Here is a 23095-nt window from a genome sequence, read left to right on the forward strand (position 1 = left end):
TTTTCTGAGTGCTTAATAAAAAGAAAGAAGAAAACAAGGCTTCACTAGAATCACAGTAAACTATAATAATCCTTTTCGTATTGTGAACCCTAATGAACAAATGTGCTATAGCACATTGTAGCTAAATACATATTGTAGGTACCTACTGCATAATATGCTTCATTTTCATTTTTTATGTTAATTTATGAGTTCTTTTTACATTGAACCGAATGAAATATTATTCTGCATCAAACAAAAGAACTAAACTTGAAGATACTGCAATGAGAAATGAAAATATTTAAAAAGCTTTTCGATGCACTTTTAAAATGCTGTTTAGTGCATGGTGTTCTGGTCATCTACTAGAAGATAAACTAGCTAGTCATCATGCGCCAAATCTCTACATGCGAACTTTTTTTTTATAGCCAGACTACATGTAAGTAGGTACAGACTTAAGTATTTAAGCAGTTAAAAAACTCTTCAAGGTAAAGCACCTACGTGTTTACAAGGGCTTCAAAACAATGAAGTTATCGTTCCACTGAATAAGTAGGTACTTACTTATACTTTTGAATTTTTTAACTAAGAATTTTATTTGTATTTTTTTTACCAAAAGGCTAGTGTCGTCAGAAAGTCTTACCTAGTTATATCAGATTAAACGAGTTTTTTCCAGCTCTAAACAAAAGAATTTCTAGGTATTAACTACTGGTTATACAGGGTGTTAGGTAAATGGGTATATGAGCCGACACTAGCCCATGTTAACATGGTCATATAAATGGTATGGTGAAGAGAAATTGTATATCATCATTTAATTTTTTTAATTTTCATACAAAATAAATTTTATATAATCCGATTTGTATGAAAATTAAAATAATTAAAATGAAGATATCTATTTTCTGACTTCATATACCCATTTACCACCCTGTATAATATCAAAAAGTGGTATAATTAGATTGTGTAAATCCTTCGCACATTCTCCGAAATGTTACTATATTTATCTTTTTAGGTAGGTAAATAGGTATTAGGTACCTACAGCCAGCCTGAAGTTGGTTACTCTCCCTATCAGGAATCAAGTGATTGTAATAAATTCTTCATCATTGATTACAACGCAACGGTCAGAAAACGTAAACGTGAGTATTATTTTAAACAAACTTCTTATCCAATCCTCCAACTTATGAGAGTAGTTAAGTAAATAGAAAGAGGAAGGAAGTTAGTCACTCTGATAAAGTAAATAAAATAATTAAATCCAGTATTAAAACCATTTAGAATAAAACAGAAAGTTTATGTGATTTTTAAAAACGCCCACCATTTATGCCCTTGCCAGGCGCAAAAATATTATTGTCTATGGTCGCCACAACACAAGAGGAAAGTTCTAGAATTCGCCGCTAACGCAGGTTGGCGCTGCAGTCGGTAAATGGACGTTTGATGTGGTGTTTGTCAAGATTGTGCTATTGTGTGTTTACAGTGATTTATTTCCCGTTACTATAATCATAATTTAAGTAAAACCATTTAAGGAGTAGATGAAGGTATATATTAAAAGAATTAGTATTGATTTTCAGTGTTTCTTACATGTAAGTAGCGATTCCGATTTGGCGCTTTGGATCTGTGCGTCGAGTCGACCCATCTTTTTGATGTCAGCTGTACACAAAGATGCTACGCATTTACCTTCTAATCGTTAAAACAATGAATTAAATCGCTCATTTTTCTTTGAAATAAGCCATTTATAGTTGTTGTCCACATAAAATGACTGTAACTTGTCACTCTTCTGTAGGTTTACCTCCCTCTTGGCGGAGGTTATGGAACTCTCCTGTTGTACTTACTTTTCAAAAGAAGATAATAGTTTAACGAACCAAGCCTCTATATCTCCCCTAATGACCCCTCGCGGTGCTACCAAGGTACATCTTTTGCTTTCAATTGACGTAGAACCAGTAAAGTAGTTCTACAACAACAAATATCACTATCAATGTTTATATAGATAAAGTAAGAAATACTGATTAAATTGTTATAAGTATTATCAATTATTCAGTTGCAAATGCATTATAGCTTTATGTATTTGTTAGTTTTGTTTCGATTGCCATCTATTTTATACATCGAAAGTAATGTATCTGTAACATTAAACATTAATTTTTTGTGGTTACTTTGTATTCCCAGGTTTCACCCTCATAGTTACTACGTAGGCACTATGAATAGATTTGTTATATTTACTTTATTACTTAATGCATACTTCAAAATCTATAAACAAGACAATAATACAAGAAGTAGACTAGTATACAATGCTAGTTTTAGTCGTTTTCCTACAGCGAAACTATTTCACTTTCTAAATTTATATTGAAAATCAACTAGTTTGTATAATTTAGGTTGGTATATTCTAAGACCTACATAAACCAGATTATTGCAACTTATTCAGTGTGAGTAGAATAAAGAAGTTGACCTACTTACATAAAGTAGAATCAACATGTAAAACTGTAAAATAACTTGTTCGCTGTTACAAATTTATTCAGCATAAAACCTCAAATTATGTGAAATGTATTTGTTAAAGGCATATTATAGATACAGTACTTTTAAATTAGTCTGCTAGATAAATGAGGTATTATGTAGTAATCTAAAAAATAGTTCTCTTGGGGTGATGTGTTATTCTAAGCAAAGCATCTGTCTCTCATATAAATCGTAGTACCTAGTAGCTATTTAAATTATGTTCAACTAATCAATCTGAGTCTATTATCTAGGTATATCAATCAATAGCCATAAAGAAGTACGTAACAACTTAATGAAATGTAATTTTAAGGTGGTAGTTGATGAACTAGCTAGCACAAATTCTCTAATCTCCAGCGTAATTATTTGAAGCCTGTACATTTCTGTATTTGTAGATGATGTTCTTCTTCTTCTTTCATTTTGGCCACAACATGGTTTTGAGAACCGTGATTTCGCGAATGTCACGTAAACAGCTTTGACAAAGTTACAGGGTTTATAAAATTTAAAAATTTATACATTTTAAGCCGTGTGGTGACGGCAGAGCAGAATACATTTGTCACCAACCCCTACTCTTCCCGCGGGTGTCGTAAGAGGCGACTTAGGGACTACACATTAAACAGAGAATGGGCAGCAGCGCTCTCTGAAAAACATCAATCTTTTAAACTGCAATCTCCAACCCGCCTGCCTAGCGTGGAGATTATGGCAAAACCCTCCACTATAGTGGAGGAGGCTCATAGTCCAGCAGTGGACTGTAAAGGGCTGTTGATGATGATACATTTTAAAACATTAAGCAAAATTATTTGTGTGAGTACCTAAAACAAAAATGACATCACAAATTAATGTTTTCCGTTGTGTTTCAGTTGACAGCATGTCTCGCAACAAAGATAAGCATGAGGGCGCTAGCGGGCGCACATACCACATTATGTCGGAGGCGGAACGAGCGTCTGGCCGGCGCGGAGGCTGGACCACGCTTGAGGTATGCATCTTCGGACCAATTTAGGCTTTAAATGTATATTCTCAGCTTTCATCGTTGTGCAGTAGATAAACAATGTTTATATCAGCCTTTAACACTCTCAAACTACCTATATTTTTCATCAATAATGTTATAACAACCTGTGTTCTCTCATCGGAAAAGAGTTTCTTATAATATACACTCGACAGCAAATAAATCGAACCACCCGCGATGCGAACTTTAAAGANAGTGAAGATTTGTGGCAACACGAGTAAAAGGACCGTCAACTGGAGTAGAATTTTTAGATTTTTTTTAAATCACTATTATTTTCAAAATATGCCACATAGATTTTTTTTTATATTTTTCTGATAACCAGCACAACTTGCCTCAACACCCAGTTTCGGCTTGACGTTACATTACGGGACACCCTGTATATCCCAACTATCCCAACTAATATTATAAATGCGAAAGTAACTCTGTCTGTCTGTCTGTCTGTCTGTCTGTCTGTCTGTTACGCTTTCCCGCTTAAACCTCGCAACCGATTTTGATGAAATTTGGCATAGAGATAGTTTGAGTCCCGGGAAAGAACATAGGATAGTTTTTATCCCGGTTTTTGAAACAGGGACGCGCGCGATAAAGTTTTTCTGTGACAGACAAAATTCCACGCGGGCGAAGCCGCGGGCGGAAAGCTAGTTTAGAATAAAACAGAAAGTTTATGTCATTTTTAAAAACGCCCACCATTTATGCCCTTGCCAGGCGCAAAAATATTATTGTCTATGGTCGCCACAACACAAGAGGAAAGTTCTAGAATTCGCCGCTAACGCAGATTGGCGCTGCAGTCGGTAAATGGACGTTTGATGTGGTGTTTGTCAAGATTGTGCTATAGTGTGTTTACAGTGATTTATTTCCCGTTACTATAATCATAATTTAAGTAAAACCATTTAAGGAGTAGATGAAGGTATATATTAAAAGAATTAGTATTGATTTTCAGTGTTTCTTACATGTAAGTAGCGATTGCGATTTGGCGCTTTGGATCTGTGCGTCGAGTCGACCCATCTTTTTGATGTCAGCTGTACACAAAGATGCTACGCATTTACCTTCTAATCGTTAAAACAATGAATTAAATCGCTCATTTTTCTTTGAAATAAGCCATTTATAGTTGTTGTACACATAAAATGACTGTAACTTGTCACTCTTCTGTAGGTTTACCTCCCTCTTGGCGGAGGTTATGGAACTCTCCTGTTGTACTTACTTTTCAAAAGAAGATAATAGTTTAACGAACCAAGCCTCTATATCTCCCCTAATGACCCCTCGCGGTGCTACCAAGGTACATCTTTTGCTTTCAATTGACGTAGAACCAGTAAAGTAGTTCTACAACAACAAATATCACTATCAATGTTTATATAGATAAAGTAAGAAATACTGATTAAATTGTTATAAGTATTATCAATTATTCAGTTGCAAACGCATTATAGCTTTATGTATTTGTTAGTTTTTGTTTCGATTGCCATCTATTTTATACATCGAAAGTAATGTATCTGTAACATTAAACATTAATTTTTTGTGGTTACTTTGTATTCCCAAGTTTCATCCTCATAGTTACTACGTAGGCACTATGAATAGATTTGTTATATTTACTTTATTACTTAATGTATACTTCAAAATCTATAAACAAGACAATAATACAAGAAGTAGACTAGTATACAATGCTAGTTTTAGTTGTTTTCCTACAGCGAAACTATTTCACTTTCTAAATTTATATTGAAAACCAACTAGTTTATATGTATAATTTAGGTTGGTATATTCTAAGACCTACATAAACCAGATTTTTGCAACTTATTCAGTGTGAGTAGAATAGAGAAGTTGACCTACTTACATAAAGTAGAATCAACATGTAAAACTGTAAATTAACTTGTTGGCTGTTACAAATTTATTCAGCATAAAACCTCAAATTATGTGAAATGTATTTGTTAAAGGCATATTGTAGATACAGTATTTTTAAATTAGAGTCTGCTAGATAAATGAGGTATTATCTAGTAATCTAAAAAATATTTATCTTGGGGTGATGTGTTGTTCTAAGCAAAGCACCTGCCTCTCATATAAATCGTAGTACCTAGTAGCTATTTAAATTATGTTCAACTAATCAATCTGAGTCTATTATCTAGGTATATCAATCAATAGCCATAAAGAAGTACGTAACAACTTAATGAAATGTAATTTTAAGGTAGTAGTTGATCATAATATTGGGACGTGTAAAAGCGCTTTTTTAAAGCCTATTTGCAAAAATAAATGAATTTTATGAATTTTATTTTATTTTTAATTTTAACTAGCTAGCACAAATTCTCTAATCTCCAGCGTAATTATTTGAAGACTGTACATTTCTGTATTTGTAGATGATGTTCTTCTTCTTCTTTCATTTTGGCCACGACTTGGTTTTGAGAACTGTGATTTCGCTAATGTCACGTAAACAGCTTTGACAAAGTTACAGGGTTTATAAAATTCAAAATATACATTTTTGTCAAATATTTCTATTATATAAAAGAAAGTCGTGTTAGTTACTCCACTTATAACTCAAGAACGGCTGAACCGATTTAGCTGTAAATTGTCAGGGAGATAGTTCAGAGCCTGGAGAAGGACATAGGATACTTTTTATCCCGTTATTTATTGCCATTAAAGTTCGCCGGGTCAGCTAGTTTTAAAATATTAAGCAAAATTATTTGTGTGAGTACCTAAAACAAAAATGACATCACAAATTAATATTTTCCGTTGTGTTTCAGTTGACAGCATGTCTCGCAACAAAGATAAGCATGAGGGCGCTAGCGGGCGCACATACCACATTATGTCGGAGGCGGAACGAGCGTCTGGCCGGCGCGGAGGCTGGACCACGCTTGAGGTATGCATCTTCGGAGCAATTTAGACTTTAAATGTAAATACTCAGCTTTCATCTTTCTGAAGACATAATCAATGTTCTTGCCAGCCGTTAACACTCTCGACCTATATTTTTAATTTTTCATCAATCTTCTTATTTCTGGTGTTATAACAATCTGTGTTCTCTCATCAGAAAGTGGGAAAAGTTTGTCAATTATTATAACTGTAACAATCCAATCATAATTTTGACGAATCATAGAATTTTTAATTCGGTTAACATTGTTTTGTTTTTATTTATTTTGCAATTTTTGATGAATCTCAGAATTTCATAACAACATCAAATGACCTTGTTCTACTACTTCTACTAGTGTTTTGATGCCTAGACAAAAAATGTAGCCAAACTGGAAATTTATACAATTTGTTTACCATGCTCAATCCTATTTGACCTACAGTCAAAAGTAGACTATCAACCAGACAAGAAAAGCAAAAAATACACAAAGGAGATGGTACACTTACCTACCTCTCTAGTTATTTCAAATTCTAATTCTTTACTCAAGTAACCAGGACTCGATTATTATCTAAGGGCCTTGCCATACTGGCGAATTCAAAGCGGCGCAGACGCCGCGGCTCCGAGTCGAAAACTCTAGGCGGAAAGGTTGCGCATCTGCGGCGTCTGCGGAGGGAAGTCGAACCTTAATTTCGAACTCCTATGTTCTTCTGATTAATTTCGTTGCGGGTCCAATGACAGTTTAACTTTCCCCCGGGACAAACTTGACCTTCATTGGTTGGGTTTTTGTGGCGGTCAAGCTGTAGGTCCTGGCTACACAGGAGTTGCAGTGGTGGAAACGAGAGGTGGGAATAGTCCCGTTTAACTGGTTAACAGAAGATCAAATGACGTTCTACTCCCATTTCCAGGTAACAGGAGGTGTGCGCGCCCTGGCGCCCCAGCTGTTCCAACTGACTCACCTGACCGCGCTGTATCTGAACGACAACTCCCTGCAACGAATCCCGTCTGACATCAGCCAGCTGGTCAACCTGCACACCTTGGATGTGTCCAACAACAAGCTGCGCTCTTTGCCGGCTGAGTTAGGGGACTTGATACAGCTCAGGTAAATTAACATTAATTTTATGATAATTATTAATATAAAGTCTGCTGGACAGACGATGGACGGACCACAATATAATCCTATAAGGGTTCCGTTTATTACCTTTTGAGGTACAGAATCTAAAAAAAAGTGAATTATGGCAAATAGCATGCTGACCATAGTAACAGGTGGAGGTATAACATAAATAAAAACATTAAAAACTATGTTGAGATGTTTAAAAGTGCCCTGAAAAGGGCAAGACTAATAAAAAAGAATTTTATTATTCACTTCATTTTATTATTTCTGAATCGAAAGAGCGACGTATTATTACTCTCAAAGAAATTGGTTTTAGCTGATATTTAGTAAGGCTAGTGACATTTCGTTGATTTAGAAACTTGGAGATAACAGAAGCTATTAATTAACAAATAAATGTCACTGCGTGCAGGACCTTCACTATCTGTCGCCATTTTCCTCTATTTTAGTTTTCCTCTAGTCAACCGAGGTTCTCTTAAAGTCTATGCTGTTATGTTGGTATTGACAAACATTTATCCAACCTGTTTTATTGTAGTACTTACTTACCTAAGCACTTAACGGAATAAATGGAGGCAGTAGACGCCATGTGTCGTAAAAACATGCCAGTGACCTTTTCGCCCGCGTTAATATTGCAAGTAGGTATTTGTCATAGGGGGTAGAGTCACCCGTACTGTATGAGCTAGTAATATGTCGATATTTGTGGTAATTGTGGTCTCCCAATTTATCAGTAAATCGATTCTGTAAACTCAAAAACATTGCCTTAGTTGAGAGTATGTCACTTTTCTGATGCCAATCTGGTAAAAACAGTCGCGATTATCGAAAATTATAGCCGATAGATAGGTAATTGATTCTTTGCTTTCAGAAATTGCAAACAGTTAAGGAATGACGTTTTTAATAAATATTTCTAGATATTTTGTTATTTATGCAGGCTAGCTAGTAGTAACTTCTACGCGTATGTCAGTCATGTCATTCTTTCTTGTTGTGTGAATAAATTATAAGAACCACTTGAGTAAACTAAAACAACACGATACGACCGTTTTCTGACTGACATGCTACGGTACACGAGTGTCAATAAACTTGCAGTGTGCCTGCAAATTACGTGAATAAAAAAATCAGCTCATACATTATCTGCATGCTACTTCAGACTGGGTTTTCCATGTAAGATAGTCTTATAGAGTCTATAAGTCTATAATATTATAGACTAGTAATTCACTTCAAGACTGTCAATATCTTTAGTAGGTACAACCTAAATGCACAGTACCTGAGGTGGATCTTCTGATTAATTTCGTTGCGGGTCCAATGACAGAACTTTCCTCCGCGGCCACGGGACAAACTTACCTTCACTTATTGGGTTTTATTGGCGGACAAGCGGTAGATCCTGGCTACACAAGAGTTGCAGCGGTGGGAACGACAGGTGGGATTAGTCCCGTAGTCGCTAAGGTTGATATTCCCAAGAGTGTATCAATAAAACATCTACAGGAGGTTTAGTACTACCCTAAGCCGATAACTATGGATGGTGCTACACTAGTACACTACGAAAGATGTTTAGTATGATCTACAGGACACATAGTGGAACTACTAAGTTTGTTCCTGTGGTGACAAATCACGATGTAGCACAGCCGCCACTTGTCACGTTACAAGTCTAAAGTTTCACGGCATTTAATGTATTAAACACCCCTCCCGCACCCCCCGCTACCGCGGAAATCTACTCAGTTTATACCTGTAGTCTATTTAATGCAATACATAGGCGCCTGCGGCACCAGATTAAACCCAATTTCTCCGTCAACGCTATCGTACGCTTTCCATTTCCAATGCTAATTACACTTCATTGGCATTGATCAATCTGAATACCAAGTTAGCGTATCTATTAAGAGCGCGTAAAACTAGTTGCACCAATTACAGTATTAAGAGCAAATTACTAGGCCACTGTGTCGTGTTACGTGTTCTTAATTGTCATTCTTCAGGCATTGTATTCAAAACGTTCAAACATTTGATTGCAATTAATTGAGCTAGTTACTTTGTATACTGTCAATGAATAGTTGGATAGATGAGTAGAAAAGTGAATTAAGTTTTATCGTCCGTACAGAGGTTTATTATGTCGACCGACGATGATAACACTAAGGCTGGGTTGCACCATCTTACTGTAACTTTGACAAACGTCAAAAATCTGTCAAACTCCATACAAAAAGCACCGGTTATCGTCATAATTACCGTTAAGTTAGGTGGTGCAACTCAGCCTAAGTAAGTTAACTATCAATAAAGCTGATAGTATACCCATATTCATCACATTTGAATTAAAAACTAAATGCATAGGTTTATAAGGTTATTCAACAAGATTCTTTCCATGCATAGGTTCAGACTGACTACATGCATAAATAAACATTATTTTGTCCTACAGTGGACCTTAGGTTGTAAATAGACGATTTAATTCTGATCGGCGCTCGGACCGACCTCGATTGTATCTTCAAACGTTAAAACTGTTTGCTCGTTTACTTGCAATCTGTCGACCTTCGCTATAAATTCAATTCAACATTGTTTATCGAACTGAAGGTGCCAAAGAGGTGTCGCCAACCATTGTGATTTAATGCCTCTGGTTTGCGTTACGCTTTTTGGGCGAATGGGCTGCGCCTACGCAACCCGATTTGACCTCTATAACTTTGACAGTATTAATGGATTTCGTGTGACACAGTTTTTCGGGTAAAGGTTGTATTTTGGGTAATTGGATCAATGTAAGTTCTTTTTTGTAAATCGGTTTTGCGGTACTGATTACTAACTTAAATATAAGCTACAGACTTTTGATTTATAATTCAAAGATAAACAAAATATTTTTAATGATAAATGTGTCTAATTTAAAATGCTTCTGCCAAAACCAAGGGAAAGTTACATGCAATGGTAATACAGATTTTAGAATAGAATAGAATAGAATATTGTTTATTTGGCACAATACACAGTACAACATTTCACAGTTTAGATGACGTCTCTACATATCGATAGCAAATGTTATATCGCATATTATTATAGTGACTTCTTTCAAAATAAAACCTTTAAAATATAATGCAAATATTTTGAAACACGCGTAGCATAAAAACGCGTTGATATTAGAATAACAATAAACCAGTCGTTTAGCATGCGAGGTCTTTGAACCGGGCTCACGTTATGATAACTATGTAAATTGATGGATATTTGTAAACAACGCGGTGAACTTGCTATGGAACTCGAGCCGATCATTATAGTTCACGGAATAAGTAAACTTAATTAACAAAACCTGTATCGTTGACAGCCATAAATAACTACAAGGCTGTTTTTTATCAAACATTAAAATGGTACATAATGCGATTATAGTAAACCTTTTTTGTGGACCATGATGTTACAGTTTTGTTCAATAAAGGATGTAATTATTTAAATTAACGGATTAATAACGAATAATAAGGATTACCAGGCCGACTACCCACTAACAAGACCTACATCAATGAAATTTGTAACCTGGGCGAACGTTTTATAGGTGTGGGAATAAGTTTCCATAAGAAACAAGAAGAACAAAAAAGTTTTCTTCTCAAGTTGACTCAGTCGTCTTCTAGTTTTAGAATGGTTGTGGTGATTCCACTCCTAACATAACGGTATTATAATTAGGTTAGCCGGGTGATTAGGGAAAATGTAATCTAACTGATAAGACAGGTGGATGTGCTACAAATTATTTAAGAGTTCCACCAACTGATCACTCATGGAGTCACAAGCATGAAGTCCTTAGCTAGGCTAGGACTAACGCGCGTATTTACAAACTATGAGGTCTCACGTGGATGCACAGGGTGACATACGATGATACGAATCAATCACAGAGCTCTATTCAACGCTGTGCGTTCGATTTGCTGCTTCACTTAAGCAAACATCGTTTGTGAATACGGGCGTGAGTCTGGTGAGAGCGTGGGGGGAGTACACTCCTATACTACAGGTCAAATTCACTATTTGTCTCTGGTGAACTAGATAGAATCAGGAAGAGCTGATGGCCGCTGGGGCAGGAAAGTTCTTGAGTGGCGACCACGAGCCGGAAGACGTAGCGTGGGCAGGCCTCCCACTGGGTGGACCGACGATCTGGTGAAGGTCGCGGGAGGTGCCTGGATGCGAGCGGCGCAGGACTGGTCTTTGTGGAAATCCTTGGGGGAGGCCTTTGTCCAGCAATGGACGTCTTTCGGCTGAAACGAACTAGATAGGGTGGTGCTTCTGCAATATCAACTAATAAATAAATATCATTGGACATTTTACACTGCGCTGCTAGCCCCAAACTAAGCAAAGTTTGTACTATGGGTACTTGACAACGGATATAAACTAAATGACCAACAATGAGTGTCTACTCACGGACATTGCCCGCGGGCGGCGTGACCGGAGGGAGCGGCGAGCGTTCGGCGAACGCACGAGCAATGTTCGGTTCGCGAGCGAACATAGAAGAAGACGATCCTGACGCACTCTCTTCAACGACTTTGCACTAAACAGTCTCAATATCATTGTAAATTTATACCGAATAGACAATTAATTTTATACAGTCCACTCTTTTCATTTAATAACTTCCACTACACTCACTATCGAAGTAACAATGAGTTTTATTGTTCCAGAGAACTCCACCTGCACAACAACTACCTGAGAGTCTTGCCCTACGAGTTGGGCAAGTTGTTTCACCTGCAAATGCTCGGCTTGCAGGGAAACCCGCTCAGCAAGGAGATGCTGTCCATTTATAACGACAACAACGGCACCGCGAAGCTGCTCACCTATATGCTAGACAATTTACAAGGTATGTGGAATAGGCTAGTTTCCTAAAAAAAATTTTTTAGTCCGTCAATGTTAATATAAAAAAAATATTGGACACGTATATTTTGAATTGTCAATCAAACATAATTACAAAGCTATAGTGCGTTGAAGTTCCGCGCGACGTCTCCAAGTGCTGCACTATTACGCACTTACTGACGTCACGGGCCTTTTCTTTAGAACTTTGGCACGCTTTATCTCTTTACATTTTCATTAGTTTTAAAAAGTTAAAAATACGTGTCCAATAGTTTTTGATAGGCTAACTGACGGACTAATTAAAACTCTTGCTTTTTTACCCAGGAAACATCCCTATTGGTTTTTGGTCTACCACTGGTACCGTGGTATACCACTTTGATCACCCTAGTGACTCCAAGTGACACTTTGGTGTCCTGTGATCACCCATGGATAAGAAGTCGACCTTGATCGCCTAGGCGATCTTATCCATGGATGATCAGAGCACACCAAAGTGTCGCTTGGAGTTCACTTTGATCACCTGGCTGATCAAATTCAGGTGATCAAAGTGGAATAGGCCGGTTTTTAATGCCTACGAACATTGGATAGCTTGTGGAAAGCCATTGGGCGGCTAAGCAGAAGACTGCTGTGGTTTTAGGCCATTAAATAGTGGAGTTCCACATAATGACTGAATGCCCGCAGTCTTAAAAAGGTGTTTTTTTTACCTTAGAAAAAAGTATAGCAACGACGACTTACGATTATGAATCTTCGCGGTTTTTGCTGGTATAACATAAAAAATAGAACAGTCATTTAAATAGACTTCCAAGGTATGGAAGATTTTAGTAATCATGTCAGTAATCAATCTCAATCCCAACTTTCCCAATGCACAAACTAGGACACGGTTTCAGATTTGATAACACCAACGCCATCTATCGCCTCCCGGTGCAAGTTTACTTTGATCCTTGAACCGGCAGATGTCGCTACGAGTTTCTTAGGCGACATTCAAAACTTTGGTAAAAACTTTAAACCTTACTCAATCATGAGCAAGAATTTTAGAATTGACCGAGTTGCTTACACGGGTTTGTCCCGTCTGTCACATCGTGACCCAACTGCACTCTTTGTTTCGATGCCCCCGCGAATGGTATCGGCCGCCATCGAAATTGTCACGCGAAATATTTGTGACCCAGTTCTAAAAACTTAATTTTGTGGAACGTCACTCTTTTTCGTGACGTTTGTGCGGTTGAGATGATGAGAAAGTATATTAAACCGAAAGTGGTTAAGTACAGATTCATGCAAAACTAGCTTCCGCCCGCGAGTTTATCTGCGTAGATTTATTATTATTTAGCTTTAAGATATTGTAAAATTCACAAAAATCGTTTATGACGTTACTTTACGTTCAAGGTAATCAACACGTAGTACTAATATGAATATATCTTATGAAAACTACAACCAACGAGCTTTTATTTAGAGAACTTTATTAGATTAGATTTAGCTAATGTCTTGCAAAAAACAACTTTTTTTTGTAATATTCGTTCCAGTCCGAGGAAGGGTCATAAGAAAACCATTAAAACACCATTCTTCTTTTTCCCATCCAACTGTCTGACTTGTCAGCTAGTCTTTTGTAATGTTGTAATGTTTAGAATGGGTTGCACCTAGGGTTGCCAGGCGTCCGGCTTTAGCCGGACATGTTTGGCTTTTTACGGTCTTGTCCGGCCTGTCCGGCTTTTGTTAGGCTTTTTATTTGGCCTGGGCGAAAGTCGAGTCACACAATGATATAAAGCACACGCATCAGGATGTTATGTTGGGCAACCGATAATACGATGAAGTACTCACTCGTGAGCTATGACACTTAATTTCACCCCCCCCCCGTCACATGTCCGGCTTTTAGGGTAAAATGTCCGGCCAAACGAAGCACAGAGTCCGGCTTTTGTGTTTTTGGACCTGGCAACCTAGTTGCACCATCTTACTTTAACTTTGACAAACATCAAAATCTGTCAAATTCCATACAAAAAACACCGGTTATCGTTATAGCGTTATAGTTACGGTCAAAGTTAGATGGTGCAACTGGAAAAAAGTAACATCTTGCTATCATTTGAAGCATTCCCTTTCATTTTACTCTGACTCTAATGAGATATGGCGGCACGTGGCGTTATGAAACCGAGTTAAAATTTGACATCTCAATCATTTTAAAGAGGAAACTGCACAGTAATAAAATTCATCGCATGCACAGCTCTGGTGAAAGTATAGTTCTGTCGGGACATTAACCTTACGTAACTTCTTGCCATCATTTCATGACGTCACTTCCTCCATTTAATCATAACGCCTATCCAGGCCAAAATTAAAACAAAGTTTGCTTGCGTAATCCTTAAGCGGTGTGCTTAATGAGTTACGTCACACATTTAGTTTTTTGTTAGTGGTAAAGAAATGCTAATTGGACAAAAATTAAATTCGTTGGGATTTTGAAAATTCTTTAAAAATCACGTTCATTACGTGTCTCAAAACAATATCCATCTTACATGCAATTTTCGGTTTTCGTTAGGCCGTCATCGTCATTGCTTAGTATTCAGCTTTAACCACGTAATGCATGCAAGGAAGTGGATGATTCATAATGGCTTTACTTTTCTTTGGAAACACTCGGCCTGAATTCGTTGCAACTAGTTTGAGAACGCATAACAATGTTACTTATTTCTTCGCTCCTTGGTGAGACTCGCTCCCTCATTCCGCCACCGAACCACGTAAATGCAACTTTGTCGTTCTTACTAGTGATGTCCCTATTATCGACTGTTAAGTTACCCCAACTCATACTTACCTATTTGGCTTTCTGACTCGGCTCTCTTTTGACTCAATAGAGAAAACGTATTTCATTTTACCACTAAGACAAAAGAACGAATGAGCAAGACAAGTTAAATAGGTAGCTACTTATTCTTTTATAATTAGAGGCGCGGAAGTAGCGCCCTTCATATTACTTGACCGGATATTATGTTAAAATTATCTTATAATAAAATCTTAGAGCACTAAATTGATTTGTGATATTTTGTTAGAATAGAATACGTAATAATGTTTTATTTGGGTCCAAATAAAACAAACACCAATTTAATATATGGGTAGGTAGGTAGGTACAGTTAAACTTAAATGTAAATAGAACAAAAATTATAAGAGTACTAAGCGGCCTGCCGCGATTTCGCCTTAGGGATGGAGTTTCGTAAAATCCGTTCTTAGCCTACCTGCCAAAGTTCAAGTTTGTAGGTGTTATAGTTTCTGAGATTTGGTGATGAGTCGGTGACCTTTCGCTTTTAGATTTGCTTATCGATAAAATACAATGCACCTGAGTGACGACACGACACGTCACTATACCAAAACTCAAGGAAGAAACTTGCGAGATGACGCGAATACACAAAAAGGCGAATAAACATTCGCCCGCATTGTGGCAGCGGGCGTAATGTCGCAATTTTCCCGGTATTCAATACATATCGCGTTATGCCGTTTAACGGCGGGTAAACATTCATGTATGCATATTCGCACGTTGAAAGTTTAAAACATATTTCGACTTTCTGCGAACGCGGTGGCTTATAAAGTATTCGGGATTGTGGCGATAGCGAAGCATATTGAAATCGCCCTAATGCGTAAAATACGCACAAGGGACAATAAATACTTGTATGAAAAGGACACTTGCGATTGTCACGCATGCGGGACAATGCCGCGTCCGTGATAAAATCCGCACGATATTAAAATACCCTAAATTATGATTTCGACCGCGTATCTGTCCCCTTATTGCTTATTTTCTCATGATGGATTAAGATGATTCTTTACAGTTAAAACTGTACATTTTACTTCTTTATTTTGATTAAAGTCAGCTTGATTATTCTGTGTACTCAGCGGGCAGCGAGAGTTGCTTTGCATATTGAATATTAACGTTGTATTTTTAATACTTTACTTTCAACATGATTGCCGTGGTTATGGTGAAGTCAAATAGTAAGTAAATTAAACTCCAGTCGAATAATAATGACTCGCCCTGATTTCTGCACGACTAAATTGCATTTTTATTGCTACTTGTTTATTACTTTAAATCTTATTATAAATTGATTTTATAAATGCTAAAATTAATACGAAGCCAAAGTCGTGCTTTCTGACTGAAAACGTAGATTGGTCGCTACAGAAAAATAAAAGTAGGCACAGTCTTCCTAGGTCCAGTAAATCCAGACAATACAAAACTATTGTTGTTTATCTCTAATTAGTTCAATTGGCCACCGACACATTAAATCCTATGGCTATGTGAGGGTCAACGAATGGTCACGGCGCATCAACTTCATTGCCTGACTGACCTTCGCGAAGGATGATCTGAATAAGGCCGTCACACTGTGTGGCGAGATCATCCCACCTACGTAGGGCCGTTGTTTTGATTACATATTAGTTAATATGTGAATAATATTAAATAGTTCCAACTAGAATACTGTTTACTTAACCAAACTAAGCAAAGCGTGTAATTTCATGACTAGATAATGCAATAATATAAATAATATGAATAGGTACTATACAATACATATGGCATAAAGGTCTGATTTGAATAAGAGAATAATAAATATACATAATTTATAATGTTCATTACATGTCAAATTTTCAATACATTTTCTTATTAATAATATTCAATTGCAGTATCAATAGGAAAGAAACTCCAATTTGCGTGTCCAACACTGGTCTCATTAATTTATAACATCTACATGATTGAGTATTGACTAATGAAAGGTACAGGCAGAGGTGTTAATGTTCATGTTAAACATGAATGTTTATTGTTACATTTGATTGACATTTGACCCCAACAAGATTCAAACTAGCGAACATGGCTCGTAGTATTGCGGTTTGCAAATCAAATCAGGCGGATGTATAGATTCTCACATAGAAAATTAAATAATTCCATATTCTTCGTACGCGGCACATTATAAAGGTGTTATTGTCGTGCTGTTGCATTAAGAATATAATGCATAGAATATTAAATTTATACGATACTAAACGGGGCCTGGGTTTTTTCATAATGGAAAGTTCCGATTACGTAATTTAATTTTGTACAACGACAATTTTAATTTTCTAAAACGTACTATCTTTTTTCTGCGGCTTCGTCTACGTTAGAAAAATATTATATTACAGTTGTGATGCAAGAATTTTCAGAATCGGTTCAGTAGTTGCTCTCTGCAACTAAACACTCAAACTTTACCTCTTTCTACTATTTGTGTAGATATTTTGGGAAAAATAACAATACATATTTGGATACATTAGACTGAGTAACATGACTGAGCATCAGAGAACGGAGATCTCTGTATGTGGATGCCTAACCGGCTGGAAAAAGGTTACGTTCTTACGTAACCTGTGAAAGTGAAAGTTGATTCCATCGTGTTACACAGACGACAGGAGCCAAAGTTTTCGAAAAAGGATGTCTACTTGACGAATTACAACGAATAAGATGTTAGAAACTTCGCCTATTTAGGAATTGACGAATTTTTTAACTCACTAGATGCGGAAACAGTCGGAACCGAACCGAAGATTCGCCACATGATTTTTGTTTCATCGTAAATCATAACTTCTTTACCTAAATTTAATCTACCTAATCAAAAATGTTCTTGAAGCAAGTTACAAATGCTAGTTTCTCTTTTTGATTTGATAACTGCATATTTGCAAATTACAATTTCGTGCAATAAAAGAAAGTCAAAATGGAAACGTTCCTATTTTTATTCAAAAACATCGTGATCTTTGTCGGGGCCTGTATGACAATAAATAGGAGATAATAATATGATTGTCTCACTCCAATACAATAGCGTTAGAAAGTGTGGGAAGACGGTCGTGCCGGTAAATTAATTGTTTTAGACGTTTCTTGGATCGAGACCGTTACCGTGGCCAATCGGTAGAGATATTTATGGAAATGTCATTTGCAAATACTTGATCGTGTTTATGGAAAATGTGCACGTTTAGTGACACATAAACGGTAAATAGGTGCGCACGAGTTATTATTTTCTATATTTTAATTCATTTTCATTTAAACTTAAGCGCAATTAGTTCCAGTAATGGTTGTTGGCATGATTTTGCACAGTATAATAAAACACAAACATTAAAAATATGCTTTTCCATGCAATCCAGATCCTGTTGGGAAAGGGAAATCCGTTTAATGTAATTACTTACAATGCCTTTATCTTCTTTATCTACCCTGACTAAAAATAACTTTTTGTTATATTAAAATTCCAAAAGAGTCACAGTCAGGTTTTGCCTCATCATTCATATAGTTAAAGGTAGTAGAATGCTGGAATGGCATCCGGGAAGCCCACTGAGAAAATTACGAATATGCTCCTGCCAAGATGACAAGGATGAATAAGCATTATCCAGCCCAACAGACACACGTACTTGATGCAAAATCGCACCTCTTATAACTAAATAAGATGTCACTATGTTTAGCTCTTGTCAAGTCCGAACAAAAGTGGTCCATTTTCCTTAAGTTAACTACTGATACTTCAGGTTTCGTTGGATCCGTACCTACAGTAACTCCTTTGTTATTTTAGCACGGTGACCGGAGGAGAAGATTAAAAACTAATTAAGGTCATAAGCACAGTAGCAACTAAAAATAGAGACATCGTACTTAGTCGGCGTAGGTCATGTAAGGTTGAATTTTTGAAGACATTACAAGTTACCCACTTTTCCCAGTATAGAGCTATCAGCTTTTTACGTCTGAGTAGATAAGAATCATTCAAACTAAGTACCCACTTGACTTTTGAACTATTGTTGTGTTTAGTAAAGAGATATTCTTTGTTTTCACAAAATGCAAAACAAGGAAAGTAAAAAGTCGATTACAATCATAACATGTGTTACAAAACTCGCGTGATCGGAGCATTTATGTTCGCTGCGCTACGCACCAATTTGGCTGCCATTAAATTACGTAAGCAACCTTTTATAATTACGGACGACGGCACGCGAACGTCCGGAGAAATTCGCGGTGCTTTCGCATTCCCGGCGAACTCCGTCTGACTGATAGTTCTCGGCTATTGTTCGGAGTCGTAATGAGAGCCGCGAAAACGGACAAAACGGCTGTGGTTTTCAAGTTGAACTAAAAGCACAATTTCTAGTCAGAAACTTAGAGATTTTATTGTTCGTCTCTGGCAGATGTAGGTAGGTCAGTTATCAGTATTTCACGTTTTGGTCACGATGGATTAGCATAGCTGTTACTGTATTAAGCTGAGACTATTGAAATTGTTATGATTCACCAAAATTAAAAAGTAGAGGTACCTAAATGGCATACAATACTTCTTGTAACCTCGGTTCTATGAGGCTATTCAAATATCTGAGAATTTACATTGCAACTTAGGTGATAGTATCTCCTTCGCAGAACTCATAGTCCACAAAAAGAATCTTTCGTCTTAATCTGGTTCAGTTTGTGGACTTTGTGGTAACATCCGCATGTCCGCAACACAATAGTGTTGTCCGAATAAATTATCGACTCGGTTTTAACTGGTTAGTAGATCTCGCGTTGAATGACAATCCCATCTATGATGACCACAAAGACTTTTTGGGTTATCGTTAGAAAACAAGCCTTATTATTGAGGGATTAGAGTGTGGATGGATCTGCGTGTGTTGGAGCGTGGTATCGGCGCGTCCCGTCGCCGGCCGGCGGCGCCCGCGCACTGGTCGAACGGGTGAAAGTGTTCGCGAAAGTGAAGCCGGAACCAAATGCGATGACGTCACAACGATTTGCGCAAGACCAACTCCTATACAGACGCGTTGCGAAATGTTATCTCGCTCTCTTGAGGATATAACTTGTGATGTTATTTTTAGATTGCGCTCAGACTGGCCACTAATTAGGGTGGATAAAAATCACGATTTTTTTATTTTAATCAAAAAATCAGATTTTTTTAAAAAAAATCACGATTGTTTTGATTAATTTGATTTTTTTTATTTTTATTAGGTTCTGCGATCATTTCTTTAGTTTTTCTTACGGAATAATTTTTTATTTACGTGGAATTGATGTATGGAGCATGCAACACTGCCAAAAAAAATTATTTTTGTGGTTATCTGAAAAATCGCAAATGTGATTGTATGGAAAAATTAAATTTTTCAGATTCTCCATACAAAACGACAATTTCATACATTAACACCTAATATTAACATTGTTTTCGAACATTACAGTTGATTAATATTAACTCCTAGCCTTTCATTAATTACATTTTAGGTCATTGATTTAAATCAATGATTTTTATTAAAAAAATCGTGATTTAAATCAACTTGATTTAAATCATGCAACCCTGCCACTAATTTTGCCTCTGGTTTCAATAGTATTATTTGCACATTATGACGCTTGTTCTGACTCGTAATGGCTACTTCTGATGGAATCCCCCTGTAGTAATGCGGTATGATTACGGTTAAGATATCACTTTTAGTAGAGTCGAAGGGATTACTCTGTAATTTTAAGTTTATTACAACGATAATCCGAAATGGTTCTACTAGATTCATTTTAGTCAGCAGTGAAACAAGTTTCTCAAAATATAAACTGGCACTCAAGAGTTTACAAAATAACTACTTAATTTTACAAGACTTTAAAACAAAGACAGTCTCGAGTATTCTGTAATTTTCGTTATAAATAAACTAAAATGCTTGAATCGATTTGAATACAGCTGAAATTCTTAAAATCTCGTAGTAAGTAAATAGATACAATGTCAAGTATTACTTTTATGCACGTAAAAAGACTTATTTCTAACATAAATATGAAAACAATCCAAAGCAGTTCGCCCCCAAACAAAGAGGACTAAAAAGTCAGCCGTGCACTTGCTCGGAGGGCCTGAAGGGCGGACGCTAGGCGGACGAGTGCAAGGGCAGCGGGCGCCCTTGTCCCGGGGGCGCAGTCTGGAGGTCGCGGATGTACCCTTACTTTGTCCCTAGAAATGCGAGGATACCGGTTTCATTTTCCAACCGGTTCAAACACTAATGCCCGTTTTCACCACCAATCCCTAAATTAAGTGATGGTAACACAACAAGAATTTTGTTTTCAAAGGGGTTACTTTAAAATTAGGGATTGATGGTGAAAACGGGCATAAGTATACCGGTTCCTAAATGACAGTTTCGATAGCTTTTTGAAAGAAAATGTCGTTAATACATGTAGGTTAAATAAAAGTTTTGGTTGTTACCGGGTAGAGAATCCGAATCTACCGATGCCACATTAATGTTTTTACCGGTTTGGAACTTTGGATGTTCACTTACCTACCAATTGAGCCACACAAATTTATTTTGACTAAAGAAGTCGCATGATTGATTTTCTTTTCTCAGGAAAATGGTACGCGAAATGTTTATTTAATTCAAACACATACCGATACATACCGGTAACAAATACCGATTCCCAGCGTAACCTTAGTTACAGCGTCTGTCATTGATGTTGACCGATAACTAGCGGTCTAATTTCAATGACTATCGAGGTAGATGCCGTAATTAACGCATAATGAAACCGTTCTGCCAACTTTTCCAAGGGCGTGCTCGCGAGTGCAAGGACGGTACGCCCTTGTCGGGGTCGAATATTGAAGGTCGCATTATCTTTTTCAGTCAACCTCTGTTGGTCTTTCGTTTCGCTGACTTTCATTTATTATTATTGTAGCCATTTTTCCAGTGGTAGCTTTAGTAGGACGAAGTTTTACTAGTATTTATTTACGTGTACTTTCTGTTGTCTATTTTTAACATTTCATTTTTATTGATCTTACTCAACATCAATTTAGCTTTATTACAGCTTTTTGTATCAATAAAGATACCTGCTTTAATCCCAGCTTTGGTGTTTTGTGCAAGAACTTTTCCAATGAGTCATTTGTCTTCAAGGTGAACAAGTATTTGTTCATTTGATATTGGTAAAACACTATCTATGTTGATACGGATTGCAAACAAAGAATTTGTTTCCGTTCGTACCAGGAAAATAATACGATAGCAAAAACGATAATCCATGTTAATATGTATGACCGTTACGATTAAGTACAAGATAACAGTTATCGCCTGTTATATCGGAATGTACAATTTGTCCTTTTCGTTCAATTACACGAATACCTCTACTTTTTGTGCGCGGGCAAAACTTTTTCATCCCTATTTGAAATGACTTTGAGTTGACATTTAAAGCGGTTTATTAATATTCATGAGGTGGTTCGGACTATGTTGATCGTATTCCACGATTTGCTTACTTAATTCCAACTCCGCCACAGATCTGTTTTTAATGACATCTCTAAAGGTGCTTTCGTATACAACAGTCTAGCGATTTATCGCTGAATGGAATACAAATGAGCGTGAGCCAAGTGGATAGCTCTTAATATTGCTAAGTCATAGAGGCCCGACACACTATGGTTTATTACCTCGTAAAATAAGCTCGTGCCGCGAAAACGCATAACTTTGTATTAAGTTACAATTTCTTTGTCGATAATATTTATTGCATATGAAACTTCAATACTCGATTACAAGTTAACAGGATTCCTGAAGGACATAAAGATTTTGACGCTGCTCATTTTCGGGGAGACGTTTGCCACTTTTGTTTGGCGCCGCTGGAGACTTAGCCATTTCCCGGTACGAGGTATTTACAATAAGCTAAACGGTCATCGTGAATCATGCTATTCATGCTGATGAGACAGGAAACTTGCAACGAGCTGTATGCTAAATTCAGTATTAAAATGGAAATTAGCTAGAGATGTCACTAACTCACAATACCTAGCTAGGTACTAAGGAATAGGACAATGTTATGTAAAGTGGAATGTAAAATTTTGACGAACAATAAATATTTGTGTTGATGACGGGGCTACTCCCACCTCTTGTTATCATCTCTGCAACTAGGTACATGTAGTTAGGACCAATAAAATAAGAACGGGCTTATGTTGATAGAGTCACACTTCTAGAACATTTTAGATTCAACGTAACGAATGTAAAATATAAGCAGCCCGTGCCTCGTTTCATGTTTGGAATAAATTATTCA

General features: G+C 36.9%; 1 protein-coding gene across 1 annotated transcript in view; it reads left to right on the top strand.

Annotated features, from left to right (window-relative positions):
- The first annotated feature begins 4223 nt into the window (after positions 1-4223).
- The window catches only part of twin (CCR4-NOT transcription complex subunit 6-like twin), a 130622-nt gene continuing 111750 nt past the window's right edge, over positions 4224-23095 (top strand). The window contains 4 exon segments of the mRNA XM_028312423.1: positions 4224-4355; positions 6175-6290; positions 7181-7374; positions 11991-12166. Of these exon segments, the coding sequence (XP_028168224.1) occupies positions 6183-6290; positions 7181-7374; positions 11991-12166 (478 nt within the window). The 5' untranslated portion in view covers positions 4224-4355; positions 6175-6182.

This window comes from Ostrinia furnacalis, unplaced genomic scaffold (genome assembly GCF_004193835.3).
Source record: "Ostrinia furnacalis isolate ACB-3 unplaced genomic scaffold, ASM419383v2 OfSCF3952, whole genome shotgun sequence".
Classification (NCBI taxonomy): Eukaryota; Metazoa; Arthropoda; class Insecta; order Lepidoptera; family Crambidae; genus Ostrinia; species Ostrinia furnacalis.